Source organism: Agelaius phoeniceus, chromosome 1 (genome assembly GCF_051311805.1).
Source record: "Agelaius phoeniceus isolate bAgePho1 chromosome 1, bAgePho1.hap1, whole genome shotgun sequence".
NCBI classification, from domain to species: Eukaryota; Metazoa; Chordata; class Aves; order Passeriformes; family Icteridae; genus Agelaius; species Agelaius phoeniceus.
In genome coordinates this window covers 16,257,092-16,284,236 of record NC_135265.1, presented here as the reverse complement: position 1 = coordinate 16,284,236, position 27,145 = coordinate 16,257,092, and the positions used below count along the sequence as shown (strand labels likewise).

Sequence of the window (27,145 nt, the reverse complement as noted above, 5' to 3'; positions counted from 1 at the left end):
ATGCAGAAAATGTGGAGTCGTTTGGGCAAGCAATGATGCAAACACAAAGAAGTGAGCCCTGGAAGGCAGCGCCGTGGCAGAGGGGATGACAAAGCCAGGCACTGTCACTGCTGAGACGGGTTCAGTGCAGAAAAATGTTTCTGGAATGCATATGTGAGTCCTTGTCCCTGGCTCTTTGTTTGGGAGCCTACATCAATACTGCTACAACAAAGATTCCCAATAAGCTGAAACAAAATAAAACATGCATTCATGGGAGCATTGCCATTCAAGAGCACAGATTTCCCAGTTAAAATGAAGGTCAGCCATAAATTACATCTCTGATTCCCTCAGGATTTCTCTCTCTTGCTCTGTTTTGGCAGTTTAAGACCCCTTTGATATTTGAGCAAGGCCTTTCCCTTTGCACATCTGATCTTGATTACGGTTTATGGCAATGGTAATTCGTTACCTCCCCAAGGCAGCAATCCTGAGAAGGAAAGCGAGTACAGTATGATTGTTTAGGAGAGAGGCACACTGCACTGTATTTTAACCATTTCTCCATTTTAGAGCTGTCTCTTCCCCACAGATTGCTCTTGCACACAAGCAACACCATGAGCTCCTCCCATGGGAATGCTCCGCATCCATCAGAGAAATCACTGTGTCTGGAGGCACAAAAAACTAGGTTGCATATTTACCCATCAAAACAGTGACCTCTGAGAATAAAGTTATGGTTTGGATACATTTTTAGATGCTGTTTTGTGGTGAACACAGACTAATGAGGTATCAATAAACACCAAGTTTTTCTTCCAGCTGTAAAGGTCCCAGGGGTTGCCCTCCCCACCTCTTTTTTTAAAAAATGAAGCTTCATAAAAAAATGATGTTTTTACTCAGTTTCTGGAATGCAAGTCTGTGAAAGGGGGGTATATTTCCTCATGGATCAACTTTGTGGCAGCCAAAAATATACTGTGGCTTTGCATGAAGGAATGGGATGAATGAAACTGGGGCTTGCACTGCTTTTCTGTGTATGCAAAAGGCAGAGGCAAATGTTGCAGTTGAAAGTGTATTGAGAGCATTTGAGACAACAAATGAAGGTGGCAGAAAATTATGCCTATGTGCTTTTTCTTGTGGGTGGTATGAGGCATTTTGAGGTGATTACAATTACAGTAAGATTTTCCATGTCAGTTTATAAGATGCACTTCATTCTTTTATTGCTTTCACTTTTCTGGCTTAGTTCTAGTAGCAGTTCCTTGTGTTCATTGAGGATTTTCAGTTTGCAATGTGAGAGGCTATTGAACATGCCTTTAGCACCATTAAAATATTCCTGGATAAAATATACTCTTATAGACTTGGGGGATAATTTCAAAATTATTTAATTGCCCTTCAGGCACTATAAATACCACTCTGTTAGTGAAGACAACTGATGAGTACATTTCTTCCATAAAGGTGACCACAAATATTGCACTGGGAAGTGCAGGCAGCTGGCAAGTTTTGCAAGTTTGATCCTGGTGCCTGGCAGAAACGCAACAGGCAGAACTGCTAATGATATTTTATTTTTGTTTGCTTGTATAATACATTTTTAAAAGCTTAAATGCGTTTTTAAATAGGCCCACGCACATTTCAAATGGGACTTCCGAAGTGCAGCAGGACTTCCCAGGGACACACTGTATCTTGCCATGAAGACACCAAGGAAATGTGATGAACAAAGAATATCCACATTCTTTGGAAGAAGGCAATTTCCTAACTCATCATACATAAGCCTTTCATAAAAGTAATGCAAAACTTCCACAGAGCAGGAGAGGAACAAAGCCCTAGCAGCTCTTGCTGTTGCAGTGACACAGCAAACTTGCTTGAAGAGTCCTTTGTAAGTCAAAACCTACACTTAGTTAACACTAAGGAAGGATCCCTCTATTACTTTAATTAGACTTCTAATATTAATGTGGAATATACAACTTGTGAAGAATATAATGTGAAGGAAAAAGCATTTATTGCATGCGTTTGTCCATTTTCACTGCTATGAAAGGTGGAAGAGAAGGGGGCTCTCCAGCCCAAGCTGGCAGGGAGGCCCAGCACTGCCCTGCCAGCAGCTGGAGGGTGCCCAGCCTCCCGTGGGGAACACTGTATTAGGAAAGCTCTCCTTCACTGTGCCTCTCTCTCATAAATCAGCCTAATTACTCTAATGAGAGCTGCATCCCTCTGCTGCGAGCCCTGCTGGTTTACAGAGAGGGGGAAGTAAATAAAAAGGAACAATGCTGGCTGCTGCTGCAGGAGGGACACGGGGAGGGAGAACAATGGTCTTGAGTCTCCTCCCTGCCACCACCCCCTTAGGAGGGAAGAAAGAGATGGCTTCGTGCACAGCCCTGGAGTTATTCCAGATCAGGACTGAAATCAGACGCTGGGCTTGGCAGCATCTGCTGAAGAAAAAAGCACATAGAAAAGAGGGCAAAGGCATGTTATTTTCCAGGCTCTGAGAGGATGCTGCTAAGGAAAGAAAAAGGATGGGATACAAGGCCTTGTAATGTCTGTCTGAGCAACCAACACAGTATAAATACTGACCTGAGCTCTAATAGCAGCATCAAGTCTTCACACCTTTGGATTTTTTTAGAGTAAAGGTGAATTTTACTTTTTGTCTCTTAAAAAGATGTATTTTGGTTCCTCTTCTTGCTTTGTATATAAGCATTTCTTTTGCAATTGCAGAAATCAGAAACTTGTTTTTGTGTAATGAAATCTTAGCTTATTTACTACATGAATCTGGGAGCTGAGGCTTTAAGCAAACCACCAAGATTTATTATAAAAAATAGGAGAGCAAAAATTATGTGCAGCCCCACTCATTGTTGTCTATATTTTTGTCATGCTTCCTCTATTGTCCCCTCTTTATGATGACTGAAACAAATCATTCAAGTCTAGATTGCATATAATGACACCCACAAAGCCTCCTTGCTATTGTTTGGGCCAAATTTAAAACATTTGTCAAAAATAATTGTGGAATGGCATCAAAATTCATGTCCATTTTGCCAAGGATTTAATTATTTCTATTGTGATAATTTTTTCTTCATGTTATATACTAATTTATGTTTTAACAAAAAAGATTGGAAAATTATACAATTCTGGCAGTTCTTCTGATGTTCTCTCAGAAAAATTCCTCTAGATGCTGTCAGTTGCTTATTCTCTCTTGATCAGAGTTAGTTTTATTGAAATGTCTTCGTCCTACCCTTTATACAGCATACTTACTTCAATCTTTAGCTTCAGTTTGACAAACTGTTCCATTTCTAAATCACATCTTCAATCCTCAGCTGAATATTGTGATCATATTTTTGGCCTTTCAGACTCCAAAGCAGGCTCTGCAAGTACTACAAACCCCTTCTGTTCAGTCATCTTCCCATCCACCTTTCCTGCATTCACTCACAGGGAATAAATACATTGTGATGTTAGGAGATCCCTAGGAGCCTCTTTCAGCCCTGAAATTGCTTATTCCTCTAAGATTCCTGATTCTAGGAAGCATCATGTCAGGTTAATACTTCTTCTGGCGGAAGACAGGCTGCTGCTGCATTGGTGCTGCATGCTCTCTCTGCCAGGAGTCAGCAGCCCTCCCTTCCCCTGCCATCCCATAGGGTTTCCAGCTTCTGCTGGCCAGGAAGCTCCAGAATTCCATACACCTTGTTCCCTGACAGCTGCAGATCACATTGAGGCTGGATTAAAAGGGACTTCCCTGACAGTTCTGAGTAACCCAAAATGACTGTGGAAAGCTGGATGTAGTTGATAAAGGTACTAAGGAATTTAAATTCTGCACCTCACTTTCTGTACCTCACAGGTACAGAAAGGCAGTTATGTCCTACAGCCACAGATTATGGGGGCCTTTCTTGGAGCCATCATTGCATCTGATTTGACTGAAGCAGAACATGGTGTGAAATTTTCAATAGGACTTTGACCATTACCAGCTTCAGGCACTGAAAAAGACATACACCAGGCCAAGCATGAAGTGTGAGACTGTTGTTAAATCATGAAAAAGATTTAGAATTGTTTATATTTGCATTTCTGAGCCTTTCTACTTGCTTTGGCGCTTTCAGCCTTTTCTTTACAAGAAACAGAAGTGTAACTTCAGGGGGTAGGGGGAAGAAAGACAAAGAAAACGCCCTTCTCTCAGGAGCCAGGCCTCTGAAAATGTATGCAGAATCCTGAATCTTAAAAACCAGAGCAACACCAAGCAGAGCACAAGACCCACAAACTTTCAGTGAGTCTTGTGGCATAAAATCCTTAGGCACCTATTAAATTCTAATTAATATCTCAAAACTCATTCCGGAATTTCAAGATTAATTTTTGTTACCTTCTTAGCTCTTACACAGGCCACAGCACAAGAATCAGAAATTTACATTTTGAAATCCAGTGACACTGTAAAACTACTGTAGTTAAAGGGGATTTGTGCTCCTGCTAATGAGATTATTTTAACTACAGTTACATCATGGTTTCTCAATGTAACAATCCCAGTGTAGCAGAGGTAGCATCTAGCAGCTCAAGCAGCTATTATTTATTTAAAAGACACTTAGATGTGGCACTTAGGGACATGGTTTAGTGGTGGGCTTTGCAGTTCTGGGTTAATGGCTGACCATCTGGGAGGTTCCTTCCAATTTAAATGGCTCTATGGCTTTTGATATGTCTTTAAAACATTTGGCTGTGCTCTCCCACCACACAACCAGATGCAGAAGTTATCTGAAACAAAGTCAAGTTCCATATAAGGCAATATGCAAATCCTAATTTAAATCTGCAAAGTCAAGTTACACTTCCCAATGTTTGGCTGCTTCCGACTTTGCCAACACCTGAAACTATAAATACTTATCAGCTAATCAAAGTTCAAAGGTCATCTTAATGCCTGAGAACTAAGCCTCACTCCAGCTACATCAGTGTGGTAACACATTTAGTAATTCAAGGCATTGTAAACCATGGGAAAAAAACTTGTACTTAAAAGTTATAGGTTAAGTTTCTTACCTAAGTAACAACATACTTACATAAGTAATATATAACATGTATATATAATATACATGCAATATAAATAAAAAATGTATACTGCTTTATTATATTTATCTAAAATAAGAAAAGGAATTTTGGACTGAACAAGTCTGAGACCAAAAATCCATGTTTCAGACAAGCAGTACTTGCAGCCAAGAAACTGCACATAGGAGTGAAGTTACTGAAGTATAAATGGTCTGCAATGACAAGCAAACACAACATTTTGTTGTTCCTCTTTTCCTTACAATGGCTGCTTGCTTTTAGAATTTGCATTTTGAAAATTTTTTGATGAAAAAATAAATAAAGCTCACATGGAGCAGCTTTATCTGCCTCCTATGTGGCACTAGCTTTTCTTGAAGCAAATTATCCCATTTATTATTATTCAAAAGAATTTTTTTTTTTTACTCAGCCCAGTAATGATGTAGGAGGGAGCAAGTTAAAAGAAAGAAAAGCCCTCTCACTTGCTACGCTCGGAGGCAATCCCGTTTGATTCAGACCATGGCCAGCAGTTTGGTTCTTTTGTGCTTTTCCTTGTCTTTGATGGAGGCCAATACCAGATACTGCCCTGCCCCAGGTTCTTTCACTACATTACCAGAAGTTTGCCTTTTCTTTGTCAGAAATGAAATGATGTGCTCTAATACAACAGCATCTGATCTGAAGGAACCACTTTGTCACCAAGACTTTGCTACCAGTAAATAAAAACGGAAACCTTTATGCAAACCAGCAGGACTTTAGCCAGTATGAAAATAACTGAGTTACTGTCCTTATTCAAAAATTATTTGCATTCAGTCACCCCAGCCAGCAGGAAAACCAATTGTTCCCTAAAACACTGTAAAGGTCTGGGCAGACACTGTTGGTACCCAGAGACTTCACAGCATGCAGACTTTTAATTGCCTCTCCTTCTTCTCTGCACACAAAGGCATCTGCAATGTTTATCTCTAGCACATCTTAGTGGGGAATAGATTAGGTTGTAAAATAGAGCAGGATTGCAAAGAAAATTGCTGAACACATACAATGCCTTGACATAATTTTTCCAAGTTGCCTTATTGTGCCATACTCCACTCTGTCTTAGCACATATTTAATAATTTGCAATACAGATCACACTCAGAGCTTTGAAGAAGACACAGCTGACCTATAACAGGTTCCTCAATGAGATCACTATCTGCAAGATCCAGCACTCTATTCCTTTTCCTCTTTCTAATTTCAAGTTATAATCTTTTCTCAAACAGAGAGCAAACATTTCTGAAACAAACTCACATCACTCTGGACACAGCCTTAATACAAATTAAATTACAGCATCTCATATGGACCTTTATCTGCAGAAGATTATATTATTTACACTCAATGACAAACAAAATAAACTTCTGATCTTTAATCTCCATAGCAAATCAGGAAAATTCCCCTCCATCCATTGCTTTGACCTACATCCTTTTTATAGAATGAAACTCAGATCAGGTGTCTGTTGTTTCTCTGGAATATAATATTATCACCCCATCCAATCATAACTTTTGGGGCACTATCAAATTGAATGTAATCTGTTTATCATGTAAACAATTTTCCCAAGTGTGCTAGAACATGCCTGGACAATATCAAGATAGTGAAAGCATCTCTGACCCACCACATGTCAGAAGAGCAGCATGTTTCTGGTCAGCAGCTTGGGATAATCAAACACATGGAAAAAAAGGAGCAAGGAACTAGAGGCAACAAAAGCTGTTGCAGGAGGAAGATGAGGATGGTGCTACAAATGATGGCTTATGTGGAAGCAAGACTGCAAAGACTACTGAAAAAACAGAGTACACAACCTCATGCAAGTTGTTAATGTCCAACCTGTTTAAATTGTCTTTTCTAATGGCAGATAATACTGAAGTATTAGACAGCTTTCTCTATACTTACGAAAATGCTGAGCATATTTATATATACATTTTAATGTATGTGTGAGTATACACACACACACACACACACACATACATATGATATGTGAATATATGAATACTGCTGTCAGGGGCCACCTGTCCTAGGTTCTTAACCTGAATTCATGCAGCCAGCTTATTTTCAATACAGAAGAGCCCCATCCATCCAGATATCTAGAGTTTCTCCCTTGCCATACTACCTCAATCCATTAACCCAAAACAAGCTGTGCTGGAATATGGTTACCTCACAGCCTGCTGCTGTTATATGTGCTCTGTATGCTGTTATAGATGGACTAGAATTCAGACCTCCCACTACCTTTAAGCATCAAGGAGCCTCCATGCCTAAAAAACCTGGTGGTCTTACATGGACTAGTATAAGGTAATAAGCAGCCTGATAAAACAATAGGGTCTATAAAGACAAGGTACCTGAAAAAGGTTAGGCTTTGAAAGGTAATTAATTAGCAACTATCATTAAAAGCTCTTTCTGTTCCTCTGCCCCACCTCCTACAGGTCCCAAAGCAGGGGCTTGAAAACAGCAGGTCTGGAAAGTGAAAGTGGCTGCTCAGGAGCTGGGATGCCTTGTCATGCAGGGTGTATCTATGGAGAAAGAAGTAACATATTTAAACATCATCATCAAGCTGCATGCAATGTTAAGGAAGCAACAACAAAAAAGTGTGCCTCTAATCTGTTATATCTATCCCTATCCCTAACACTCAGGTTGAGAATTCATAATCCTGTCCATTTATGTCAAAACACCAAACAGGACATGAATCCCTGGGAACCAGTCCAAGTCAGAGCATTCAATTAAGGCTGAAAAAGCAAAGCCTTTATTCCCAGATCTGTCCCTTATTTGGGGCAGATTACTACTGAGTGTCATTGTCAATCAAAGGGATAAAGATATTAACATTCTCTGTGAGGTACTATGTGATCAGTTCATTGGAAGCACTTGTTTATATATCCTATAGAAATATATGTATTTATAGAAGCGTCATTTCTAAACACTTTTAAAAACAAAACCAGCATGGCATAAAACCAAATTTTGTTTCAGTTAAATGGCTGCTGTACAGGTAGTTTCCTTCTGACATTCTCAAAGAAAACATTCTCACATGCACACCATGAATGTGTATGGCAGAGTGCCACGGGAGGCCTCAATGGAATACTTCATTAAAAAACAAACAAACAAGAAACCGAAAGCACATTCCAAACCCAGCAAGCAACACTTCATGCAAATCATCTAAACTAAGAGGAGCCACAGAGTTTGCAACCTGACTGAAGATTAAGACTGCATTTGACCAAGAACTTGGTGTACTACACAGTGAGTACCAACAACTTACAGGCTTGTGGGCTTCAGTGGAACGTGGGCATCTGTATTTTTGGCCACAGGTATTTGAACTCGAACAACCTGAATCTAAAGCAAGAACACTTTAGGCTTCTTAGAAAAAACACTAAAATGTACAGGATTTTAAATAAATATCCTTCTCATGGAGTCATGTCACTAAGTCATGTATCACTAAGATGCAGGATTCCCTCAGTTTCAAGAACAGGTCACACTTTTCTAACAAGTCCAGTGACTCCAGAGTGTATCAGATTCCTTAAGTGTGTCCACAGGGCCAACTGCTTCTTGGCAGAGCAAAACAACACTCACTGAGCCCAGTTCTGCAGCAGCTACACTGCTGCCAGCTGTACCTGAGCTCCTGCCTTTAAAGATAACCTGGCTGCAATTGGGTATCACATTCCCTGTGACTGACAGCATGGACTGGGTTTTCTTTTTTTCAGCTTGCTTCAGTGGACCTTTACAACAAGGTCAACAAGGATGCTCCTCGCTTTCCAGACTGTGGTCTCTACTAAAAAGGCAGCTCATCTTTCACCTCATGTTCCCTGGAATGGAGTATCCTCATGCTAGCAAAAACATTTGAGGAAGACTCAGTATTTAACAAAAAGTACCTTGGATTCATGAGTTACAGCAATTAATCTCACTTACTATACAAGGCAGTGAGCAGCACAAATGTCTAGCAGGATTTCTGCTACTGAACAACTGCAAAACCATTTAAGAATTACTGCCATTTTTTTGTTTTAAACACCTTACAGTGTATGATTCATCCCTGAATACTAACTACATTAAAAAAACATTCAAATAACAAACTCTCTCAGCACTGAAATTCAACTTTAAGTGCTCTTACTGTATAAGGATAAAGGTTTTAAAAAAGTGCAAGCTTGCAGAATATGAAGAGGATTTTGTGTCGGGAGCTGACAGACATGCCTGATCAGAACTGGTATCCAAGTTGTATCAACTTTTTAATAATCATATAACAACAACAAATAGTACTTTGATCTAATTCTGAATACAGACAGAGATTTGAAAGCCTTTAGGAAAGAAATAAGATACTTTTTACTATGTTCAACTAAATCAACTATATGTTTTTTTAAAAAAATGTAAATTACAGATCTGTCATGGACTATGATGTAAATAATTTTCTAGAAGTGTTCCCATGTATCCCATATCAATGGAAAACCTCAAGCCAATCATGGGAGCTCTGACTGAAGCAACAGAACCTAGGCATATGAAGCTCAAAAAATAACACCTGTGAAGATTTAACTTTAAAATGCTCTGTGACCAGTCTATCAGGTTTCATAATTTTAAACGTTTTTCAAAGTAGGTGTTAAAAAATGTTCAGCCTATTTGTTTTATAGTCTCTAACACTCCTGTGGTCTTGATTTAGGCTGGCCAGGAAGCTGCATGCCTACTTCACACAAGATAGCAAACAAGAACACTCGACACTGTTCTAAATCCTTCAGGACCAAGTACACACTCTCTGTACATGAGTGCTGCTAAGGCTGAGAGGAGAAGCCACTCCATGAAATTTCACAGGCCCTGAAGTGAGGTGTGAGAGAAACAAGCTCCCATCAAAATCAGTGGAATCACAATCAACCCCACCTCCAGATCATGACTAACAGGACTTTATTCAAATGCCTTTTCCTGAGCATGATCTCTGTCAACACATGCTTGTTTTCCTCTAATATGGATGAATCCTTTTCTAAAAGTAACATTTTCCCCATTTGTGACATTCAAATTAAGCATAGTTACAAATATTATCAGCTTTGCATCAGATCACAAACAATGGGTGTGCTATGATCAAAATGGATGTATTTTATACTGTTATTTTCCATTGTGCTGCTAAATAAGATACCCAAGTTTGTACTAAAATTTAGCAATTTTCTGTAGTAGTTCCTGCAGCATAACCATAGTCTTGCACATATAGGCAAAAACCCCGCAAAGTGTTCCACCCCACAAGATCTTGTAAAACTACTTTTCAAAACCACTACAAAATGAAGTGTTCCACTAGCCCCAATTCTACTAACACCTTATTTTAGTCAATACACACTACAACAATGCACTACTTTTCACACAAACCCCACAAGCTAGAGCTATGAATGACCATATAGCTCCCTGCTCTGCAAGCCTGAACTCCTCCATGTTTCATCAATGCCTAACATGCAAGCAGCTGGGTTTTACAGCTGGACAGTGAACCAAACTTCATCAGAAAGCAACTGAGGCAGACAACCATCAAGGACTACTCTGAGGCATCTAATAAAATCCCTGACAGACTTATAAGTAGTTAAAGGGCAAAGAACAAAAAAACCCATCCCCAATTTAAAAAAGGCATAGAACAGACCCCCAAGAAATGGCCATGGTGCCTGACTCTGCCCCAGTAAGATAACAGACACTGACAAAGCAATTGGTGCACAAATTTATCAAAGGCTAGTCTGTCCTTCACCCAAAAAAGAAAATATTTTCATCTATATATAAAAACACACACATACATAAAAGCTAGAAGAGCATTCTGATTTTAGGAAAAATTGCCTATTCATCTGTTAAGAAACGCACCAAGACACACACAAATAAATCAACACTACAGTATTTATTAATAATTCTTTGTTCATTCCTGAAAAGGAAGAAATTTAAAAAGAAAATAAATTATAAAAAAATAACTGTTGTGTCTACTTCTTCTTTGATAAAACCCCAAGAATCTAGGATCTGCTCAAAGTTAAGGCAACAGCCACAAGCTACATCTTATCACTCAAATCTCTCCTAACCAGCAAAATCATCTAAGGAGTAATAGATATTGGTCTTCTGCACAAATCTCATCTGTATGATGAACTAACTGTAGACATTTAATCCCTTGGCTAACAATCTTCTGAATGTTCTTGTTACAGAATTACCAGTTCAGTTTAATCCACTTACTGGATTTGGAGTGGAACACACCTGTACCCCAAGTACAGATGGAAATGTCATTGTACCCCTAGATGGAAATGATTCTCAATTCTGAAACAGCAATCCAAGGTCCAGGCACCTGGGTTTAGACTACAGCTTGCTTCATTGTTTAAATGTACAATTCTTTGGGTATTTGAAGACGCCGAGTCTTCCTGGTCTGAAGAATTCCTAATCCAAGGAAACAAATCTCTTGCTTTCACCAAAAGCCAAAAACCTGCCAATCCTCTGCCTAAACCCTCCAAGGTCAATCTGACATACAGACTACATCAAGTACACACAGAACTGGAGGTTCTTTATAAAACTCGAGCAATTCCCTGAGAACTGTTCATAGGAGAGCAACCAGGACAGGAAACAACATCCTGTGTGAGCCTGGCAGCACACTTACCCAGGAAACAGGAGGCTCAGACTGCACAGCCTCCTGCTGGAACAGAAAGAAATAAAAGACAGAAAGAGAAAACAAAACACAGATTGCCTCTTTTGCTGACCATCCGTGGGCTTAAAGGAAGGGGGAGAATGTCCAGAGCTACGATGAAGCTCAGATGATTTCTGGAATTTGATTTATTGGGTAGCAAGAACTGTAGGCAGTAGCTCAGTACAAGTACACTTAGAGCAGACAGGAATCAGGAGAACCTCCACCTCTCTATCCTACCACCTCATGCTGCAGTCCCTAACCAGGACTTCACATCCATAAATTCTCTTTATTCCCTACCCTTAAAATCAGGGTGAACCCCCAGTCCACTCACCTCCATTTCTGTAAGGTGATTAACAGCAACTGCATGTGGGAAGCACCTAACAGCAGGGTAAGCACCTTTGAAAAGAGACAGTAATGGGGTGTGAATGGCTGCTGGCATAAGCACTTCACCCAGTGGTTCCTATAGTCACTTCCACACAGAAAATTACTTCTACTTCAACATACCACCCACAAGCAGTTTCTTTGGGAACTGCCAAAATCTCTTCAGTTTACTTACAAGGAGTCAACAGTCAAACGTTTTGAAAAAACTGTTGATCATTAGTGTGTTAAGTGCTGGGCACATTTTCAAGAAGCATTGCTATAGAAGCAGGGAATCATCAGACCCCTTCCAGTTATCTTCTGTTATTTGGAAGCCGGGTAAAGTTGCCTCTACATAAATTCAGGACTTTAGACAACGGATCCAGATGCATTTCACTAAACCTCTGAATCAGGCACAGATAGGAGTTTCAAAAACTGTCTCATCACATACTAAATAAGATACAGAACACTCAACACAGCAGTTTAGATTAAGAACCCAATTTTTCTCAGTAAGGGTCCTAGACTGTAAGCACTCCAGTAAAGCACCAGGTCAAACTCAGAGAGTCATAAAAATTCAATACAAAAATTAAGTTAGGAATAAGTATGATACTTTAAACTTATGACCTGCCTTATTCCAGGTAGAATTTCTGTTTCAGGCTATCCTTGCAGAGCTGCTGCCATCTGCAAATTACCACTTCTCTTCCAGCAATACTTTGGACCAACTTAAGTCTGCATGTCTTCTGAACAAAGTGAAGTTTTTTAACAAAAGCTATTCATGTCAAGATTTATAGTGTCTGAAAAAGCAGTGAAAAAGGTTACCACATCAATAAAAGGGCTCATTTGGGTAAATACAGAATACAATGCTAAACACTATTTCTGAGTAGCAACTCTACAGGTGCAGGATGACTGCCACACTAGGGAGTTATTCTAAAAATAAGCAGGCCCTAGAGATCTATTATTTCTCTCCACTTTTAAATGTGAATTTAAATGGAAACTTTAGATTGGGATCACTGAATGGAATTCTAGCAACATTTCAACTTTTTATTTGAATGTTGGGAGGCCCCTGCATGTGCGTAAGTACTAGTCAACAGTTACATTTTCCCTTAGTTTTTTCAGTAAAAAAAAGAAAAATCAAGCATCTCCAGTTATTTAGTTTTGACACCATAATAGCTACCACTAGACATAATAATGGCCGTGAAGTAGATTTCTTTGAAGTTTTTTAAGGCTTCTCTTAATGCTTCTTCAGTTTTATCAGCTTCACTAGAACAAGAAGCATTATTTATGATTACTCTAAGGCAAACAAACCTGTGATTATTGGGTGAGACCAATACTAGAAATTAACTGTACTGTTCTCCATAAATGAGCTTTCTATGATACAAATTGTTTTTCACAATTTCGAGTTCCAGTGCAGCTAATAAGAAGCAGCAGCTTACATTTGCAACTCAAAGTTCTTGCTCTTTAGGTAGTACTTTGCCTGAATCTTCCTATTTCTTATAAATCACTTACTACTATGAGTCTAAGGGCAGACAGAATGTCATGAAGTGTCCAGTCAAATAAATCACTTTTTTGCTACTAAAGAGAGCAAAATTTTCGTGTTTCCCTTCAACATAACAAGGTGGTCCTGAGTGCTGCAGTACCACAACAGCAAAGCCCCTGAGATAATGTACTTTAATCACCTCTGCATTGCCCACTGGGAATCCCCCAGAGGGAAGCCCCTGAAGTGCCACACAAATAAACTGCCATTAGCTCAGTCACACTCATCCCTGACGTAGCTTGGCAACCAGAAGAACATAAAATTTGCTCCCTATTATTGATGAAGAGCTATTACCAAGATTATTCACATCTCCATTCCCTCTGTATGTGCACCTGACAGACACACCACTATCAAGTCAGGAGATTTCAATTGCACTTCTTTCAATTTAATTAATTGGTATTGAATGAAGATTTGACAAGACACAGTTTAAAAAGTTACTGTTGTAACACACAAATAAGTGGGACAAAATGCACATGTACATGCACCTACTGCTGAGAGAGATTTCTGCAGAACAGAGAGGTTCAGCAGGAACAAAAACCAGCATTAAATTGAAATTTATGCCACACTGTTATGTCATCCCTGATCTCTAAACTAAGGTCTATTTTGATGTCCTCTGTAAGAATGGCTGATAGCTCATTTTCTTCTTTCACCTTTCATTTGTATTTCTTTCACATCATTTCAGGGTGTTCATTATACTCCACAATCTTACTACAATTATTTAACAGATCAGTACAGAGCTAAAAGGCACTAAAAAGGCTTTCAGACATTCTATTACTGGCTTTTAGCCAGGATTATCTTCTTTGGTCTTGTATTTACCTCTGTATTTTTAACTGGACCCCAGTGGTTTTTCAGGACTTTTAGTTGCTACTGACACATTTTTTTACCCCCAAGTGAATTCCTGGTCCAGCCTTCCTGGTGTAGCTGTCTGCACTTGCACCAAACCTGACTTTCACTGTAGCACAACTCCTTTCTAAACAAGGCTTTGAAGAACAGCCTCAGAAGATGCATGAACCACATACAGTGCTAAATTTTAAGCCTCCATGCCCTGCATTACTCCTGATTTCTCACCTTATCCCTCTCTTATTGAAGTAGGCAATTACTGCAAACGGGGCTATCTTTGTGCATGCATCAGACAGATGCGTGCTCCTGGCTCCAAGCTCCTAGAGGAAGCTGAATAGCTCATTTCTACTTGGTCCCAGCAGTAAAGCCTAAGCATTTGTAAAGTGAAAAGAAGTAGCATCTGATTGACTTGCATCCAGTAGTTTTCAAAGCATCATTTACTGGGAGCCATCTGAAGGCAACCAATAAAACATGCCTTTTTTCTAATCCTTGAACCACAATGATATCAAAACTGACAGTCTCCCATCTACCTCAACTACCTATCTGCTATTTTTTGTAGTGTTCAATTAATTAGATTTTTTAAAGCAAAACAGCAACTTTATTTAATCTATTTTCTAGTGCATTTGAAAATAATAAAACATACAGAAAGACTGGAAGAAAATCCCTCTCTGCTTACACTGTGGCTGTAAGGTTCTGTGGTTGACCACATTTCTCACCTAGTGGAATTTTAGCACTGCAGAGTCCAAACATTTGACTGTTTCACGTTACATTGGTTTTCAGATCTGGTGAATGCTTTAAGCTTCCCACTTCTTTCTTCAGGACATTAAGTAAAGTTCTAGAACTATCCAAAATCTTCATGTAAGCAGCTTCAGTTTCAGCAAGTATTTTATCAAGCTCATTCCGTGAAGCCACTTTTTGGGCCAGGTTTTCACATACACACTCCAGCTGTTCACTGAGGACTTGGATTTCATGCTGGAGTTTATTCTTTTCCTCTTCTGCTTGCTGGATTTGTTTGTTCAGTTCTTCTTTCTGCATACATAAATCTTCAATGCATTTCACTAGTTCATTATTGTAACCCTGAAGAACAGCTCCCTGCTGAGTCATCCTGCACTCACTCCCTGAAGTCCCTTTTCAGCAATGGCCTCCTGCACTCAAATGAAAGAAAAACAAACAAACAGAAAAAAATCTGTAAGATGTTGCCATGAATAATGCTTCATTAGCATAGATGGAGCCACCGGACAAGGTGCTCTATTTAATGTTAACATGCTCATTCTCAGATGTGCCACATCTCTTCCCTTTTCAAGTGGGGAACGGGAGAAAACTTGGCAAATGCTCTTAAACCTTTACTGAAAGCTGCTAGTCCCTATGACACTGTCATGGCAATAGTATCAAAGTATTTATGATATTTATTTATAATACCTTTATACAATCCTGAATATAGGATGCTTTGTACCACAAACTTCGAGGGCCTGGTCAGAAATAAGCAAAAATTACAGAATCACAGAATGGTGAGGGTTGGAAGGGCCTTCTGGAGACCATCCAGTCCAACTCCCTGGCAAGACAGGGTCACCTGGAGCATCCAAGTGGGTATTAAATGTCTCCGCAGAGGGAGACTCCACGCCTAATCCAACACGAGAAGTCCTTTCTCACTGTGAGGTGAAACTTCTTGTGTTTTAGTTTACGGCCCTGGCTCCTCATCCTTTCACCAGGCACCACCCTGAAGGGCTCAGAGGGCACTGACAACGCGAGGAAATCTCCCCGACACAGCGAGCACCCGGAGCTTCCAAACACTGGGATGACGCGGATCGCGGGTGCCGGGCCCACGGGCGGGTGCCGCCACTCACACCCCCACGGAGACAACGGGGCCAAGGCCCAACCCAGGCGGCCGCCGTCCCAGGGACATTTTAACACCCTCCTCGCCGCAGAGCGCGGCCCCGCGGAACACGCGCCGCGCACAAAATGGCTCCTGTCTGCACATCGAGAGCCCGGGCGGAAGGGGAGGAGGGGGTAGGTAAGAGGAGACCGTCCCATTCCTAGCTCCCCCCCGCAATTCCCCGTTGCCCCCACCTGCCTGGCAGGATCGCGATTCCTCCCCACCGAGGGAGCGGCTCTGCCAGCGAGGCCGCGCTGCCCTCGGCTAGCCGGCCCCGTGCGCCCGCCAACGACCGCGCCGGCCCGTGAGGGGTCACGGAAATACCCGAGCGCTTCCGAACGTGGCGCCGCCCTGACGGCCGCGCGGAAACGTCTCTCCGGAAAAACGCGATGTTTTCCGAAGACAGGTAGCGCTCGCAAGAGTGGGCCGAGGCGGGAGGGGCAGGGAGGGCCGAGCGTTACGGAAGGAGCCGATGTTTTCCGAAGGGAGGGACTGACGGGCGTCGTGCTCGGCGGAGGCAGCCGATGTTTGCCGAAGGGAGGGACTGAGGGGCGTCGGGCTCGGCGGACGCAGCCGATGTTTACCGAAGGCAGAGTCGCCCGAGAGCAAAGGGGACAGAGGGGACGGAGCGCGTCGGAAAGAGCCGGAAAGAGCCGACGTTGACCGAGCGCGGCGTCGCCCGAGTTCCCCGGATGTAGTTGGAGCGGCGGCGGCGGGCGCGGCGGGGGGAGGCGGTGGCCGAGTCGGTGCTCCCGGTGTGTCTCAGCGCGCGCGGGGCCGAGCTGCCAGCGTCTCCCCTCTCGAGGCGATGGGCCCGTGAGCGCCGCTCCAGCCGAGCTGCCCGAGCCGCCCCCTTCCCCCGCCCCTGCCCCCGGAGCGCTGCCGCCCCCGCCTCCCCCCTCGGCGCCTGTGGCCCGGCCGCGGCCGTGCCCTCCTGGTCCCCTCACCCTCACACACACAGGCCGGGCATTGATGGTAATGTATGCGAGGAAACAGCAGAGACTCAGTGATGGGTAAATTCACCCCCCCCGGCCCCGCGGGGCCACCCCCCCCCCCCCCCCCCACCCCCTCCGCCATGTTCGGCCCGGCCGCGGGGCCGGTAACGGGCGCTCGCTAACGCCTCTCTGTCTTTCTCTCGCTTTCTCCTCAGCTGTCACGACCGCAGGGGGGACTCGCAGCCCTACCAGGTACCGCCGGGCCGGGAGGAGGAGCAGGGGAGGCGGGGGGGTGCTACTTCAGCAGAGGCTCCGGCGGCCGCTGCAGGCCGCGGTGCCGCGGCCGCCCCGGTCCGGCCCCTGGCGGCGCTCTGGGCCCGGGGCCGCGGGGCCGAGAGGCGGCGGCGGCCCTGGCGCCGGGAACGGGGCCCCGGTGCTCGGCTGAGGCCTGCGGAGCCGGGACGAGCAGGAGCGGCCTAGTGCAACCCGTGCGGGCCTCGGGCCTGGGAGTCGGGGAGGGTGCGAGGGGCGGGAGGGGGAGCCGGGGTCTCCTACGGTGGAGTGGAGATCCAGGAGAGGTGAATGTTTTTCTTCTAAAAACAAAAGGAGTCTTACTCTTCCACTCCCCCCCCCCCCCAGCCCCCTCCCCCAACCCCTCCCCAAAGCCCTTTCTTCTCCCCAAAACTGCTGCTGGGGGCTGTAATCTGAGCAGGGCACGGGTTTAGACCCTGACCAACTTGGGGCTGCAAGTGAGGCTTAATTTCTGCAGTTGCCAGCTGCTGGGCATGTTCAGTAACCATCAAATCCTTGGCTTACCGACAATAGCCTCAATTCCTGTAAGGTGGACACTGCACTTCTTTGCTGTGTCCACTGAAGAAACCCAGTTGTCGAGGTTTGAGTCTGTGGAAAGCCGTATGTTGTGATATTGATGTCTGTAGGCCCTGAATTGAACTGTTTTAATGCATTTCTGTGTATTTCAATCACTGGAGTGCAGTATGGCAGTCCAAGGCAGCTGTCAGTGACAGTTCACATAAATGTAAACATTTGCCACTCAGGAGTTCACAGAACCAAGTAGGTTAGAGTTAGGCAGAGCATGTAATTTTTGGTAAAGACTTTAGAATGAGTTATTACATTACATGTTTTGGCCCCCTGGAATGATTTTTTTTTAATTACACGTGTTACAGGGATGTTAGTACTGAAGAAAACATCACAGAAATTCAAGGTAATGGTGAAACTGAGTGGTCTTGACTAGAGTATAGAGGACATATTCAAAGTTTACACTGATTCAGTCTAACTGTAAGTTTGTTTTCCTAATAGCAAGTGGAGACTAGTTCTTCTCCCAGAAGTGTGGAAGAACTGTGGCCCATTTACTGCTGAAAGTGTGTAGTCTATCAGTGAAAAGATAGAGAAACTAGGTTCTTCTTAACAGCAAGTGTTGCATTGGATGTAATAGTGGGAGAAATTGGTTTAAGTTCTAATTACAGAACTTGTTGCTTTAATCTAGGTAATTAAAACTAGGAAGACTAATGCTGATTTTTTTTTTTTAATAGGAAATGAAAATTAATTAAGTTTTAAAAGTACTTTTGGAAGAGAAGAAAAAAATCCCAAAATGCTGCATCTAATGTCAATGCCTGTTTTCTTGTGATGTGTTTCAGGCTCTTAAGTACTCATCCAAGAGTCACCCCAGTGGTGGTGATCACCGTCATGACAAGATGCGAGACACCACAGATCCCTCACCACCAAATAAAATGCTGCGGCGCTCTGACAGCCCTGAAAACAAATACGGTGACAACACAGGGCACAGTAAAGCAAAAAGTGTGCATACTCACAGAGTTAGAGAGAGGGATGGTGGTAAGTTATTTTAACAAACTTTTACTTCAGCAATCACTAATTTCTCATTAAAATTAGCCAGTATCACTCAGGTGATGTCTTATACTAAATGTGCCTTGTACTCAGCTAGGGTGACTGTAGTGAACCCAAAATGGGAATTTAATTGGAAGCAATCATTGAGGTAACACCTATTAATTTCCTGGTTTTTACAGATATGGTAGTTTTCCTTACAGCCCCAAAGATTAAATAAACCCTTTTTTATTATTTGAACTAGTATGTCTTATTTATTTAGACATACTGCAGCATTTGATAACATGAAATAGTTTTCTGAATTTTCATTAGCAATAAATATTTGCTGTTTTGCATTCTTTTTAATAACTTTGTGTATTGTGGTGCTGTACTGTGTAGGTACATGCTCCATAGACTATACCCCATCAGAAATGAGAAAAGCTTCTTGGTAAATTTAGCTGCTATGTAGAACTCTTAATAGATGATCAAGGGTAGCACATACTAGAGCCTTTCTTGACAGGAGCTTGAAGAACTGTGTTCACAGTCAAGTCAGCCTGCTGTGTTTTTGCAGGTTTATAAACAGTAGTAATATCCCCAGTATTTTTTAACTGATCTTATTTTGTACCCCTGCTTCCTAGGAAAAGAGTAGGATTTTCCAGGTAATAAACAGTGTTACGTAACAAACAGCCAGAGTTTAGAAAATTGCAGTTGCTGTCCGAAATTGGAAAAATTCTTTTGTTTTGTTGATTGGTCTTTGTGTCAAGGTACAAGGTGAAGAATTCAAGTAGAGAATTTGGAGCTTTAAATCAGTGCTTCTTTGTTCTGTATAAAGCTAACAAATTCTGATGTACATACACATTTATTGCTGCACTGCTTTTACATGATATAATAGTTATAGTAAAATAAAGGAAATAGCTTTCAAGTACCTTTTTAGGACATACTAGTTTACCACTACAAATGTGTTCATGGGTACCCAATTATTCTTATAAATCCTATTTGTTCTTCCTTCTTTGACTTAATGCTGAGACTCTGTAGACTACTGTTAATGGCATAGAAGTGTGTAGATGCATTATAAGAACATGCCTCTTTTGTTAATGCACTGATTTTCCTTGTATCTGATAATAATTGAAAGTGTTGTAATCTCAGAATTAAATGCATGTGTAATGCCCATATGCTGCTATTCTGTGCTACTTTGCAGGATATAGATGTGTCCTCTTTTATTTTCTGTTCACCTGTCCAACAATTAGTCCCACATTCTCTTGCAATTCTGCTTAGTTTTGCTACAGTCAGTAATTTTTTCTGCTTGAACAGAGCTGCATTTAGTGGAATCATGCATATATGAAAACATCTGGAGGATGAGGCTCTATATGGGGAGTGCTTCTGCTTATTTGTGTGTTGGAAGTGTGGTAAGATAGGAGAGATATTCTGAAGTCCTTACAAGGTCCAGATGGATTTAATAGCTGGGGAGTGGTCTGAAGCATGTATGCATGCAGTCAGGATGAAGGAAAAATTAATTATTTGTAGTTTTGTGAATGAAAGGAACACCATCCCCCTGTACCTTCTCCTAGTTGTTAAGACAGTGGAAAGTTTCATTTATTCTGATCTGAAAGCAGGTGTTTTCACATCATGTGTTAACAGACTGGAAGAAGGAAGTAGTCTTCAACAGTCTAAGGGAAATTACTAATTTTAAAAGTTTAACATTTGTACTGTTTAATGTAAATAAGTGATTTTTTTGTGTGTCATTAGTAAGGTTAGTTTGACTGCAGTTTCACCTCTGTGAAATGTAGTCAAAACAACCAAAATTATGTTAAATCCTGTGTACTGTATGTAGTTAACCAAAGCTGAGTAGATGTGGGCAGAAGGGTATTAATTTTTCTTTGATATACTGAGTATTTCTGTCAGTATGAATTGAAGGTAGGTGTTAAAATATAGGTGAAATGCTGTAGTGTAATGAGCATTTGCATATTACTAATAGGCAAAAGACATAATAAAATATTTTACCATTTTCTGTATTGAATTACTCTGAAGGGCTGCTATTATAGTATTTCCCTTAGTTTTGCAATTAGAGACATACAGTGGAAAAAAGAAAAACATTACAAAAGTGCTAACATTTTTCATCTAAGCCTTTATAGGACTGAGAACTACTAATTTGCTATGATACTACTATAAATGCCTGTCTTGTTTTCTTTTTGCATTCTTCATGGAGGAAGGAAGAAGCTGAGTGGTTTTTATTTTTTGTAATTGCTGTGCATTATTTTAAAATTGGTGCTGCTCAGTTTGAAACTACTACAGGTGTTACTGCCTTCCTGTGATCTAGCTGAACTTAGCAAATCTCATTGAAACATCTCTAGTATTTATTTTCCTAAACTGAATTAAAGTTCCAAACAAACAATATCTTCTTCTCTCATACCTTAGAAAACAAAATAGGACATAAATTCAGAGTATTACTGCTGAACATAAAGCCGATTTAACTTGATCTCTCCCTCTCAACTCTGTGTTTGGAAAGAACTCCTATACATCTCTTAGTAATTTTAGCTCTGAAGAGAAACAGGAAGATTCAGTGTTGTAGCACACTGATTCAGTCATGACTGGTTCATGTTTTTGTGGTAAATGCAGAATGTCATTTAAATGTCATTTGACGATTTAAGTGTATGCATTTAAAATATAAGCAGGAGTTGACTGAAAATTAATTAGTCAAAAATGATAGAACCACCTCCTATTAATATCCTTAGTATGTATATAAAGGTATTTTTTGTAACAGCTTATTTCTGTAATATTCATGGCAGAATCTTCTGTAGAATTGTAATCCATGGGGAGAAATTCAATTAAGGTTTTGAAACGTGTTACGGGTAAGCCCTCCATACTGATACAGTGCAAACAAAGCATTTTTCAGAATTGCTTACTGCATGGTTTCTGTAGAAAGAGACTGTGTACAGAGACACTTGTTCTCTGGAGAGAGACTTCCAAGTTTACCTTGGACTGAACACCGTGGAGTAATTGCAAGTTTTTGTCACATTCCTGGTTTCCTAAGAGCACTTGTACATGCAGTGTATCAAAAAACTGCCTTAACTTTGTTCTTGCTTTCAGGTCCCTGTGCATGGGGGCATTGTCTCTGTATGCAAGTGTTCAAAACATAATGAACAGCTTCTCCCCCTCAGTGCATCTCTTATTTATAGGTCAGCTGCTATAGGCAAGTGTGGGGTTTGAAGAGATTAGGGGGTCTTATGAGACCAGCTCAAGTGTGAAGTTTCTTAACAGTAACAAATAGGGACTTAAAGCCAGCATTGTTTATGGGGAATAGAACTATGAAGGGCCTTGTAGATGTGGAAAAATGTTTCCATGAAAGAAAAAGGGAAATACAAAGATTTGAGGACTCTCCTGCTTGAGGATGGAAGGCTGTTGTAGGTCTTTTAAAATGCATGAATGATGAGATACTGGTGTCCAGGAAAGAAAATAAAGAGGCCAGATAAGTAGGGTAGTTTTAGGAATAATGAGAGGGAGATACATAGCTATAAATAGATACAATTTAAAAGTAAAAATGCTAGATGCAACCCTTGTTATAAAAAGGGCAGAGGGTGTTTCTGCTTCACTGTATGGAGCAGAATGACCCACAGTAAGATACACAGTAGAACTTTATGCAAACAAGCAAGGTTTGTTCACTTAAGCCACCTGTACTCAATTGTTTTTTACTGTGAAGAAAATACTGCGTGTTTCACTGCATTTATATTTAAGAGACTTTGAAACTTTGCTTCATACCATGGTCTTACTGAATTGCTTAAAATAACAACTGAAGAGTGTAAATGTACATAGCATAAAATCTGCTGAATTGTGTGCTGTTGTGCAGTGCAGGCTCTTTTAATGAAATTTGACTATAGCTCGTGGTATTTAAATTCCAAAGTATAATTGAAGCATTGTGACTGTTTCTTTTGCACGTGAGTTGTTTTTTTTCTTTTTAATTGGCAATTAAGATCATTTGTCAGTGAGCACTGTTACTGACTAATACAGTTCTAAGATTAAAAATCTTACTGCTATTAGAGGCTGAATGAAATATTTTAAATAATGAGTTCCTATTTTTACTAAAGTGGTGGTGGGAGCTTCTGTCATTCTTTGTTGACTTGCTTTGTTTCCACTGGTTCCTGAAGGAGTTCAGAGTCCTCATAGCAAAGGGATAGCAAACAGCCTTGAACTGAGAACTGTGTTAGGTTCCTATGTTGGCAGCCCTGGCAGCAAATGGGAACTGCTCATTAAATTAGTATGACCATTGGCCAGGGAAACAAACAATGAGCAGGGTGTTAGGGCAGCCACAAGAGAATGGAAGATGCTCGGGCAATGGGCTTTGTAGAGAGGAAATCGCAGGGTAGGTGGAAAGAGGCAAGTCTGAGAGTAATGGAGCATAGTGAAGGGTTCAGGGGGAAGCTGGAGTGGATTCCATCTATGTAGTTACTATTAACTGCTGTTAATGTTTAAGTAATTATTCATTACTATGAAAATCATTTCTTCACTGTAACTGTATGGTCAAAGCTGGGATGAGAAAACTCTGATCACAAAGGAAAGTGAGTTCTCCATGAAACTGCTTTGAATATCTCCTAACATCCAAGTGTAGATTTAGTGATTCACTTCACTGTTCCTTGAATGTTGGCTTTAAAGGACGTATGGGTTGGGTGGTTTGTTTTTTAAGAAAAATAGAATTGCTTCCAGGATCGTTCACCTTTTAGAAGTTTTTCTTTGGATTAAAAAAAAAAAAAATTGGAAGAGTAAGTTTCTGTTTTCTGATGTTTATAAAAGCTTTCTTTTAATTTTTATTAGTTCTACTGCCTTCAGACAAGGTTTTAATTTTAAGTTTGCTTTCAAATTTAGAACTTGTAGATAGAAAGTAGCTTTCCATTTACTCAGTGGATTTGACAATATTTCTGAGGTGAGTTTTTGTGGGATTAGTTGTATAAACAACTTATGTGTTCCTCTGTCGTGAGGATCTCTAATAGAAAAGAAATTGAAAAATATGTGCTCATAGAATCACAGTAAGAGATCTGACTTGTGTTTATACTTTTTAAATCTAGAGGTTTAGAATGTTAATATTGAAAATTGTTTTTGTAAAGTTTCTGCAAAGCTTTTAAGCACAGAATGGAAGATAAGCCCCCCTAATTTTATATTATTGATGTTAGGTAAGAATTGTGTTATTAATATGGTGGTATTAAATGCTAAGTCTTTATTCATGTGGGTGGATGGAGTCCTCTGTTTCTCTTAATGAAGTTCAAGTGTCTGGTGTAGGTTGCTAGAGTAAAGATGTATTAGTGTGAGACCTGATCTGAAATGGAGGCTACATCAAATGTTAATAAGCAGAGCTATTTGTTTGTTACCTGTTGACGCAGCTGCTTCCCAACCTCTTGCTATTAGGACTTTGGGAATTTTCACTTACTGTTTTTACATTCTTGTATGTGAGAGTGTAGAATTCTGATGTCTAAATAGCTCCTGTGAAGGTTTCCATTTATAGTTGTTCTGTTTAAGCAAATATATCTCGTAGTTTTAAGAATTCATTGGATTGTAAATGTATTATGTTCAAGTCAGTCTGCCTGCTAGACCTGGTAAGCTTTTGTACATAAGCAGATTTTATGTTTTGGAAAAGAGAAGATAGCTGACAATATACAGGATTTGGTGAATTTGGTTGGTTTTGGTATGTGAGCTAATCAGAAGGGAATGATTTTTACTTAGCATCATGCTTTAATATATGCTTCTTCCCTCTGACTTTATAGAAATGGAATATACTGTTTACTAAACTTGTACTTTTGGGTTGCTTTTCTGAAGATGAAAAGAAGTAATGAAAACTTTTCATTTCTGATGAGCTGCCTGCTAGAAGGCCATAGTCAAGATACCAGTTTGTAAATTATGTAGCATTTTGCTCTGCATCAGTCGCCCCTGATTAGAGTTATTCCTTAACCATGTTTTGCGACATGGCTGCTTTCTAAGAGAAACACTGTTTATTGACAGTTTACATTTGTTTTCCTGGCCATTTCTACCTATTCATTGTAAAATGTCCAGTAAGGCAAGTATCACTGAAGCTGTGGAGAACTTGGAAGAGAGTGCTCTGCCTCTGTTTTGGCTGAGAGGGGAGGTGATGCTGTAATAACTTCTCTGTGAGTAATAGTAATTTAATGGCACCCAACTTGCAATGATAACTGCATTTGTTTACAAAGTCAGGCTTTCATGCAATTTCATGGGCATTTTCAGGGAAAAACCTCTTGCTGTACAGAGAGATCATTCCCTAAGTAGCTCTTCAGTAAGGATTCTTTCCATTTTTCTCCCTACTTTCAAGCTTGTGAAGCAAAGCTGTGTGTTCTAAGGCACAAATTGTACTTGCCTGCTCACTGGAAGTGACTGATGGAATACTGTTCAAGAATAATGACAGAGTGGGTCAGATTGGAAGGGGCCACAGGGGTCCAAACTGCCTGCTCAAGCAGGGTCATCCTAGAACACATGGCACAGGATTATGTCCAGGTGGTTCTTGAATCTCTTCAGTGAGGGAGACTCCACAACCGCCCTGGGCAACGGTCTCCAGTGCTCGGTCACTCGGGCAGTAAAGAAGTTCCTCATCATATTCAGGTGGAACTTCCTTCACCACAGTTTGTGCCCATTGCTTCTTGACCTGTTGTTTGACGCTGCTGAGAAGAGCTGGGAGCCATCCTCTGACACCCTCTGTTCAGATACTTGGAGACAGTGATGAGGGTCCCCCTTGGTATGTCCAGTTGGAAAGTCTGTCCTTCAGGTCACTGGGAAGGGAGATAAATTTTTGAGCAGATGACTGACTCTTTTTACCAGGTGCCTTAAGAGATGTCTGTTAAGCTTTTGTGGCCTTGGCTTACCTTTCCATGCATGCAGCAATGGTACATTGTGTTTGAAATTAATGAAAAATAAGGCCTTGAGACCTGTGATTAGGCCCTGTAGTACTTTGGAATAATCACCTGTTCCTTAATGTGACTGCTGTTACAAAAGGAGAGATGCAAAGGAACAGTCTGTCAAAGTTTCCGTTGCCATGTTAAAACATAACTTGTTTTGTTTCTACAGCGGAGGTACGATAAAAAATTATAATACCCTCCTTTTGTCATCACTCAAAAAGAGATGTAAAACAGCTTTCAAGTGCTTAATGACAAGGAAAAGGCAGCCAGAAATACAAGCAGTGTGCTAAATGAGCTAAATTCCTTGTCTTTGAGGGGCAGCAGAAATCTTCAAGAGGTCTTTTTTTGGTCTAAACTATTATCATTACTTTTCTGATAACTGTCAATATAATTTCTGTGACCTGCTATATATATTAAGTAATGTCAGGCTTTCTGAAAGTACTTTTAAGAAGCAGATTTATAGTTCCATCCCAGCTACACAGATTAGTTCCTCTGTGAGAGTTTCCCAGATTTCTTAAATATTGTGCTTTGTTATGTTTTCCAAAGCAACAGTCTTCCTCAGTGTTTTTCTAGCTTTGTTTCTGAGTTTTTTGGAGCAGCAGAGTTATCAATTATCAATGTCTATCAGTAGCAAAAACAGGGAAAGGAAATTTTGGTCTGTCTTGCTCATCTCATTTTTATGTTTTAAACTTACCTATTCACTCCCAAATGTGGAAAAACCCACAAAGAATGTTTTTTTTATTAAGGTATATAATAAGTAATTCACATTTGTGCATAAATGCCACAATACAAGTTAGGTAATGTGCTCTACTTAATTTTTTTTCTGCTGTGTTTATTTCACATGATTATGTTCTTCTGGATGGTGGTGTGTTCATGCCAGCTGTGCCCCTTGAATAACATGGGGAGGAGTTTAGATCTCATCTAGTTAAGTTGTTTGAGTAGATTCCTCATTCAGACACCTGCTGCTGACAGATTAACACAGACTTCATTTTAAAAACTGTTCATTTGAAAGAATGCTATTTCTGCTTACTTTAATACAAGAAATAATATGATCCTCTTCAAATTCAAGTAGTATAAAGTTCACCTCGTACTGCCTAGACCTTGTCAATAATAATGATTGCAGTTTTTGTATAGTCCTTTTGAGAGTGTTTACTTAACTGGAGAAATAAAATTAGACACTTAGGCAATCAAACAATTGTAAAATAGATTTTGAGTTTGTAAACATAACTACAGCTTTTGTGAAGAGGATTATTTTTTATAGTAAGGTAGTTCCAGGAAAGACCAGTTGAATTTGATGTATTTCA

At 40.7% G+C, this 27,145-nt stretch overlaps 2 protein-coding genes across 13 annotated transcripts in view; one reads left to right on the top strand and one right to left on the bottom strand.

Moving 5' to 3' along the window:
- Positions 1-1,330: 1,330 nt before the first annotated feature.
- On the bottom strand, positions 1,331-16,514 carry LOC129123546 (microtubule nucleation factor SSNA1-like). Of its 7 annotated transcripts, none has more exons than XR_013180899.1 (4): positions 16,372-16,510; positions 15,021-15,449; positions 11,905-11,969; positions 2,973-7,485 (listed from the first exon to the last, which is right to left on the bottom strand). XR_013180899.1 is itself a non-coding variant. In XM_054638029.2 (3 exons), the coding sequence occupies exon 2, from the start codon at positions 15,406-15,408 to the stop codon at positions 15,064-15,066; it is 345 nt and encodes a 114-aa protein (XP_054494004.1). In that variant the 5' UTR covers positions 15,409-15,449; positions 16,372-16,510; the 3' UTR covers positions 1,331-2,387; positions 15,021-15,063. The 7 variants fall into 7 exon arrangements, 5 of the variants coding, with proteins under 5 accessions (XP_054494004.1, XP_054493972.1, XP_054493985.1 ...); XR_008534714.2 differs by lacking the exon at positions 11,905-11,969 and adding an exon at positions 8,223-8,296; XM_054638029.2 differs by lacking the exons at positions 2,973-7,485; positions 11,905-11,969 and adding an exon at positions 1,331-2,387.
- WAC (WW domain containing adaptor with coiled-coil) overlaps positions 16,289-27,145 on the top strand; it is a 57,641-nt gene continuing 46,784 nt past the window's right edge. For 2 of the 6 annotated variants that reach the window (XM_077173579.1, XM_077173560.1), the window contains exons 1-3: positions 16,289-16,311; positions 17,328-17,364; positions 18,768-18,963. In XM_077173579.1, the coding sequence (XP_077029694.1) occupies positions 18,825-18,963 (139 nt within the window). In that variant the 5' untranslated portion in view covers positions 16,289-16,311; positions 17,328-17,364; positions 18,768-18,824. Of the gene's footprint in view, positions 16,312-16,478; positions 16,584-16,795; positions 16,933-17,017; positions 17,191-17,327; positions 17,365-18,767; positions 18,964-27,145 lie in introns of those variants that run through there. The other 4 variants (XM_077173577.1, XM_077173583.1, XM_054637960.2 and 1 more) reach the window with 4 other exon arrangements.